At 39.6% G+C, this 7,665-nt stretch overlaps 1 protein-coding gene across 1 annotated transcript; it reads left to right on the forward strand.

The window, feature by feature from the left end:
* Nucleotides 1–41: 41 nt before the first annotated feature.
* Nucleotides 42–5,065, forward strand: bub1bb (BUB1 mitotic checkpoint serine/threonine kinase Bb). The gene is given in 11 exon segments (XM_035532934.1): nt 42–291; nt 1,753–1,898; nt 2,078–2,137; nt 2,264–2,408; nt 2,509–2,705; nt 2,904–2,952; nt 2,955–3,009; nt 3,012–3,071; nt 3,295–3,476; nt 3,738–3,835; nt 4,190–5,065. Coding segments are annotated over 10 exon segments (1,263 nt in total). The 5' UTR covers nt 42–291; nt 1,753–1,758; the 3' UTR covers nt 4,467–5,065.
* Nucleotides 5,066–7,665: the final 2,600 nt, after the last annotated feature.

Raw genomic sequence — 7,665 nt, forward strand, 5'->3', positions numbered from 1 at the left:
AGAATATTTTAGCGATATATCTTAATGTATAAAATAAATTGGTATTTTGGGGCAGCGTACTTTCTTCTGTCCAGGCTAACGTTTAGGTTGCCTGAACAGCGTTGACCAATCAAAATCACCCCAGTTTCTTCGCGGTTATCGTTCAAATGTTTTGAGCACTATTTAAATAGTCTACTGACGTTACAGAGACGGGTTCGTTAAAATATAGAAAGAATCTCGGATTATAATTTATATAGGTTATAGACATACGTGAAGACGGAGAAGCACTTCCACTGCATTAAAGGAAACGAAGTAAGAATTTTTTTTACTGTTATTCTAATTTAGCTAAAGGCTACCTAGGTTAACTTAACTAATGTAAAATGACGTATAAAATATTTGAAACAGTAAATTTGTTATAATATCAGTAAATATACAATATAAAATGTTTAGAATACAAATCAAGATAAGTTAGTTTAATCAATAAGTTTAAGATGGCTAGCTAATGTACGCTTAGTTAGTTAGCTAGCAAGCAATTTCCATATATGCACAATATGCTTAGCTAACGCTAGCTAGTGTTAGTTACCTAACGGCTAAATAGAAAAAAATTATACAAACACATGAAGTTGCAATTACCGGGTTGTAATGCTATGTTGAATTAGAGATCCTCTATGTGCAGTACCGGTTGCTAGTTAGCCGTTTGGCAAATACATCGTGAGGAGGCAGTGATGCCATTACTGAGCAATCTAGTTTAGCTAGCTAACCCTACCTAGTCACCCCTGTTTGACTCGGTCATTCTATTCAGAACCAGATATGATAATCTAAATAACTAAGGTTAGCTAGTTAGATATCTACGGTTAGCTTCAATTTACTAGTTATAATCTGGCTAGACTTTGTGAGGCAACATTTTAGGAGGCTGACTAGCTGACAGTGTCGACTACTTACATTTGACATTTAGCATTATCTAGTTGATTTTTGATTTGATGTAGCGTTAGTTTAGCTGCACTTTACCAGTTGCCTAGATCCAGCCAGCTAGTTAGCTAGCTAGCTAAAACGACACTAGGGGAATTGCGTCTGAACGCGATACCTAACCAGCTAGCTAACTATCTTACTAGATAACGCAATCTAGGTGGTTTTAACCAGCTATCCATCTAGATTAACTAGCTATCTAAGTTAATGATACGCCCCAAATCTCCGAGTTCCCCATCTCACCCAAGTTTAATTTAGCTAACCGCTAGCTACCTAGTTAGTGAACTTTTAAAAGGATAGGTTAGCTACCTAACCCACGTCTATTCACCGCATGTTTTACTTATCATTTATTGGTTTCGAAGTGTTGGAATTTTGCAAGTGATTTTAGACTCGCAAAAGTGGCCCATTCTTCAAAGCACACGTGACGGTCACATAGGATATCTAGGTTAGCTAGCTAACTAATTAGTTATTACGAAATAATTTATAATTGCTAAGCTGTGATCATTGTGTAGCCTATCATTTCTGTGGGTTGTGGCGGTTGTGTGTACATGCCTGGAGTAGAGGCTTAAGCCCCTACCAAAGCGGTCATTTAATTTTCTGAAGCCATGTCCCTTGCTTACAAAGGTTTAACTCGCTCGTCAGTTCAGGACTAAACTGTTGAATGATTGCCACTGAATTTGTTTTCCAGCTCTCCAGATGTTGTTGCCCTTTTAGTCAAGCCTGTCTTGTCGCAAACGTTTTGTTCCAGTCAGATAGGTTGTCTCTTCTGATTACCATATCACTGATAAAGCAGTGTTTGGCCATCAGGTAACAATGGCGGATGGCGAGGCAGAGTGGGAGTTATGCAAAGAGAACATCCAGCCACTGAGACATGGCCGAGCCATCTCAGTCCTACATCAAGCACTCTGCCGGCAGCAGGATGGGTCCAGTACTGCTCTGCACCAACAAAAACAGTAACTGCTATATTTACATTCTGTACTTTAAATTTAATGCATTCTAATTTTTTATGATGGGAGCGTTATAGCTCAACATTACAGTTCAAATCCACTCCTGATTTTAAAAATTCAATTATATTTAATATCAGTTATTTGTATTATTTATTTGCCTTTTCTTTTTGTGTGTAAACTCCTAGGGCATTTGAGTCAGAGCTGCGCATGTATACAGGAGATGACCCTCTTGATGTTTGGTACAGGTGAGAGTTAAAATGTGTTAACATTTTAGTTACATCAGTGTCCTTGTACTGCAGGGTTCTTGGGGATTATTCTTTTCATGCACGTACCTTCGCACTAAGCAAATTTGATAAATTTTGTTGTTGCAGGTACATAAAATGGACAGAACAGACTTATCCACAGGGAGGAAAGGACAGCAGCTTAACTATTCTTTTGGAAAGAGCAGTAATGAAGTTCACAGAAGAAAAGAGATATCACAATGATGTCCGTTATATTGATCTTTGGATCAGATTTGTAAGTGCTTTGGTATCTCTTTCACCCTCACACCCTCAAATTCTTGTTTCGTCCTTAAACTTCCAATTTAATGTTGTACTTTATCACCTGTTTTTAACAGGCTGAAGGCTGTTCTGACCCTCTGGATATCTACCGGTACATGCAAGCTCAGGGAATTGGGACAATGCAAGCATCGTTCTACATTGCGTGGTCTGAAGAATATGAGAAAAGGGGAAATGCATGGATGGCTGACAGTATATTCCAAGATGGTTTAAAATGTGGGGCTGAACCTTTGGATAGACTCCAGCAGTTTCACAAGTATGAAGTATGAAGTATGAAGTGTGTGTGTGTGTGTGTTGTGTGTGTGTGTGTGGTGTGTGTGTGTGTGTGTGTGTGTGTGTGTGTGTGTGTGTGTGTGTGTGTGTGTGTGTGTGTGTGTGTAATATAAATAAATAATTTATGTATTTAGTGGCTGGTTAGTGCAGTAACGCAAATGGGAAAAAATTCTACTCGCAGGGCTTTGCAGGCACGTGTGTGCAGGCAGATGATTACATCAGTAGCTGATCAGAGAAACGAGATGAAGAACTTCCAGAGCCTCAGAGGATTTCCCTGGTGGAACTTAAAGCCAAGGGGAAAAGAAAAGCGTTGCTCCTGTTAATAGGGTGGCTGGCTCCATTGCTGTAAGTAACAGCACTTATCTTGGAGAACTATTTTTAATTTCCTGGTAATGTTCACAAAAGAACATGTCTACAGCATGGTCTTCTAAAGCTAAAGTTATCTCTCAAGGATGTTAACAAGATCACACGTCTGCAGGCCTGACAATTAAGTTGATCTTAGTTTATGCAGATGAAAGGGGAGCAAATGGGGGGAAAAAGTCCTGCTAATGCCTAAATACTTTGTTTTTCAGGTACCCGGGGTTTGCTCTTTAGGCAACCTCTTGGGGCAGGCCAGAACAGTCAACTGATGATATTTGATGAAAATAAGGAATGCCTTGAGCCTCAGGAACCTAAGATAGAAAGATGGATGGCCCCTCCCACTGCTAAGGCCAAGGAGAACGAACAGAAACCTGATAAATGGACCAATGTTAAGGTATGGTTTGGTGCTTGCTTTTAAAAAGTGTATTGTGGAAATGAAAGACCCTGTTCAGTGTCGGCTGTGCTGTTGGTTTTCAGAATTTGCAGTGAGTTTTACTGCTTTGCATGTATGCAGTTACCAGTTACATGGTAATCCAAAATGTTTGTGACAAACCAGGTCACAAACGATCCTAAATTGAAACACTGCTCATATTCATGGTCAGTTTTTGACTATAGGACCAAAGATAACTGCTCTTATTTTATCTCCCATTATCAGTTGCCCCAGAAGTCCAGGTTTGGCCACACTACAGTGGTTCCACCACCAAAGCCAAATTTCCAGCCATTTGTGGAGGAGAATGATCAGCCTCCTGCAGTGTGAGTGCTCTGAGAGACCACTGTCTGTTGGCCTCCTCATGCTAACACATGGCGATTTAGGCCCCAAGCCTTTGGCATTTGATGTGCATTAATTACTAAATGATTCATTTCTACTTTATCTCTCCCATCGCTTTATAGGACACTGTACTTTGTGGGTATATTTGGTGGACATGCTAAAATGTCTGTCTAGAGCACACAGCATTTAACCCTTATTTTGTGTTTTACTGATTGTGTAGCAAGTTATTACCCATTTCTTAATCAGTCCACTTCTGATAATAGTTCAGGTTTGCACAAGGTTTCCCCACTCATGTTTATGCAACTGAATGTTCCCAGTTGTGTTGCTCACTCTGACAGGACCCCATGCAAGATCAACCCTGCAGTGAACCCAGTGCTGTCGGCTAGGAAACCACGGCAGGAGGAACAGACTCCACTCAAGAGGCTGCAGGAGCACATGCAGCTGCAGCAGGAAGACGAGGCCCAGGGCAGAGAGAAGATCATGTACTGCATGGATCTGCTCTACAGCGGTGCCACCGAGTTCTCCTTTGAAGAGCTGCGTGCTGAGCGCCACCGGCTGAGGCAAGCCCCAAGGCTGGATGCTGTCAGCAGCAGCCAGTCCAGTCAAACGGACTGACAAGTGAAGAGACTGAAAAGGGAGGAAAGCGTGGCTAAGGATGTTGATTCTGAATGTGTTGATTGAGACGCTAAAGTGGGGTGGGACTTGGTGTTAGGTGCATGTGCTGTGTGCATGTTTTGTCTTGTAACTAGTTGTTCCTAAAGGTTTAATCTGATTTATGCATCTAAATTTGGCAGTGGTTAAGTTGTTGCTTTATTGCCTGAAACTTGCAGAGGAAGTTCCCTCGTGCTATTGACTGTTGCTGTAGTAGTCATAGGCAATATTTCTGTATATTCTTGGTCACCATGTTCAAAATATGCTATTTGATAATGGGCATTCAATTCTACTGTGCTCTGTACCTATCCCTGTGTTTGTACATATTTTTTGTTGTGGTCACTGCCTTGAGACTAGCTGAACGAACATTTTCACTGTATTGTGAGTTTTGCACACTGTTGTAACAACAGTTAAGTGTAAAAAATGTGTTTAAGTGTATGGCTTTTGCCATTAGGAGGGAAGCAAATGTGGTCTGAAACATATTTAACAGCACCCTGTACCTCAGGCAGGATTGGCCCATGTGTGAACTGACTTATTCTTTGTAATAAATTGAGACACTTTTTTTTTTTTTCTTCTTCTTCTTTAAATGGGATTAATTTTGACTGTTGACAGTTGGATTATACGAAAGAAGTATGAGTTGGAAGTGCTGAAAATATGTAGAACATCTCTAAAGAGAGCAGTACTTGGAATCTCTTCATATTTGCTATGTTTAGCATTGTTATCCATTAGGCAGAAGAGTAGTCAGGAGTGACAGGTACGGTTACAGAGGTGGACATCCTGTATCGAGAATTAACACAATCAAGGAGCATTTATCTTCCCCCCCCCCCCCCCCCCCCTTCACAAATACTGCAATGTTTGGCTCATCTCATTTACATGGATAAAGTAATAAAGACCTCCTTGCAAAAATCATGAGACATGATCCTTGCAAAGAGTAGTGGGTCAGCATGCAATCTAATACGGTCCTGTCTTTAAAATGAAGGGAACTACAGTATGTTAAAGTATCTTAATTGTAACCTGCCTTTCTGGATATTTATTTTATTTGTAGTGCAATTTTTCTTAGTTAATTTAGTTCCGCCCAAAAAAGGCTGACTACTTCATTTATTAGATGAAAATAAGGTGCTTTGTAGCTTTGCGTTGGTAGACTTTGTCTGCCCTATATGATGCAGGTCATTTTACCTTTTCTTGGCAGCATGGAGCTGCACTTCTATTGTTTGCTTCTAAATTGCCTAGCAGTGGCCTGTTAATCTTTTGCAGCTTGTTACGTAATCTGAATTAAAAGTCACCTTAAAGTCTACCATAAACTGCAATTGCCCTTTAAGTAGTTGACTTGGGGAAAAAATTAAAATCGGTTATCTTCGTTGTCTTGCTTGTTGCAAAACATTTTCTGTATTTGAGAAAAGCATTTATTTCAGTTAATCAATGGTATGTTTGGAATTGTGTTGTTATACTTACGCAACACTTGCAAAGTTGCTGTGGCTTCTTTATTCCATGGAAGCCACTACTAACTGAGCCAGATAAATATGTCTGCAGACAGAAAATCCATACCTCTCCACCTCAGAACAAGTTGTTGACAAGTCCTTGCTCAGTGTGCTTAATGTGATCATGAAACGCTCTGTTTGGTTACAGAGCAATTCTTTCATTTGTATTTCATTTCTAGCAAACATTTCTAAATGATGTTTCTAGTCATGTACACGTTGGCTGGCCACTAATGACTAGTTGCTAAACTGATCTTTGCGTTGTTTTTGTTCTTTATATTAAAATATAGGTATTGCTGAGTAATCTGAGGGTATAATCTGTAGTCTGTTTAATAGATGTGATGTCTGTTGTTGAAGTCACTGCTGCTTGGACTTCTTTAATTCTTATCAGCAGCTAGTCACAGCTCCATGCACTCCCAGCTTGGGAGCTCTTTTCTTCTTCTTTTTCAGGTTTCCTGTAATGGAGTAGGAGCACTTTAGTTTCAAATATCTGCTTTTACCAGGGGAGTCTGAGGAAATATCTGAGGGACAAGTTTGTGACACACTGTGGATTACTTTTTGATGACCTTTCTATATAATCTTTTATCCAGTTTGATTGCATACAGCTACATCAGATTTATGTCCTCACCCACATAGGTGGCCCACATGCGCTTGATAGGCTCAGCCCTCCACTTTGTAATCTAGTAAGGACTTGGGCTTCAGTTACCCTATAGAAATGGACAGAAGTTACTGATGTTACAGCTCTCATGTGGGTCTAATCACACATAGCAACATGGCAATGCACAGAATGGAGGTATGTTCATCACCACCTGTAAAAAGTTAAATCAAACAAAAATGTAGTTTGGTATATACCGATTTCTCCCTTGTGCAGCAATATGCAGTATTTATATAAATATTGTACAGTGGGGAGATACAGCAGGAACCAAACAAGAAAAAAAAAATCACAGTAATGCTTTCCTCGTTTTTGTGAAATATTTTTGATGAGTCATGCAAGTATTCTATTGTGAAGTATATCATACACTAGACAATTTCACATTACAGATTTATTTTAAAGAAGTTATCCTATTATAATTCATTTTTCCTATTAAGTTGCCTTTTTGTAAGTCCTCTTCTAATATATAAACTGCATTTCAAACAAATATTTGTTCTTTAAGTGGAAGAGGAAAGACGTTCATTTGTGTTAATGAACACAAAGACAGCTAAAAAAGCCTTTTGTTATTCTGTTCTTTGAATCTGTTGATGTCCATAGACAGTTTTTGGCTTTGTCTTCAGCTCCACATTTGGAGTCCACCTTAATCCTGAATCACAATAGACCTAGTGACCAATAGTGTTATAATACAGTTGAAATACAGCAGTCAGACACATCAAGTTGCTTGTTGCCAGGTCAAGGTATATTCAGCATAACAGCATAATGTGGATAAGTTCAAATTCAACACAATTATTTTAAATGACATTTGCAGGCTGTATCAAGTACCGTTACAACATTTGTGCTGGATAAAGGTTAGACAGTTAACATCCTGCTGGGGGGCACCAATGAGAGCTATAACAATGACAATAAGATCAAGTGGGGACTGGGGTGTTATTGTACGAGTCTGGGGGGGGGGGGGGGGGGGCAGTAGAAGTTCACATATGCCACACTCTTTAGTGGAGACAATGGAGTTATTAAGATGCAAATGAAAACCTCCCCT

The sequence above is a fragment of the Electrophorus electricus genome, chromosome 13, assembly GCF_013358815.1.
Source record: "Electrophorus electricus isolate fEleEle1 chromosome 13, fEleEle1.pri, whole genome shotgun sequence".
Lineage (NCBI taxonomy): Eukaryota > Metazoa > Chordata > Actinopteri > Gymnotiformes > Gymnotidae > Electrophorus > Electrophorus electricus.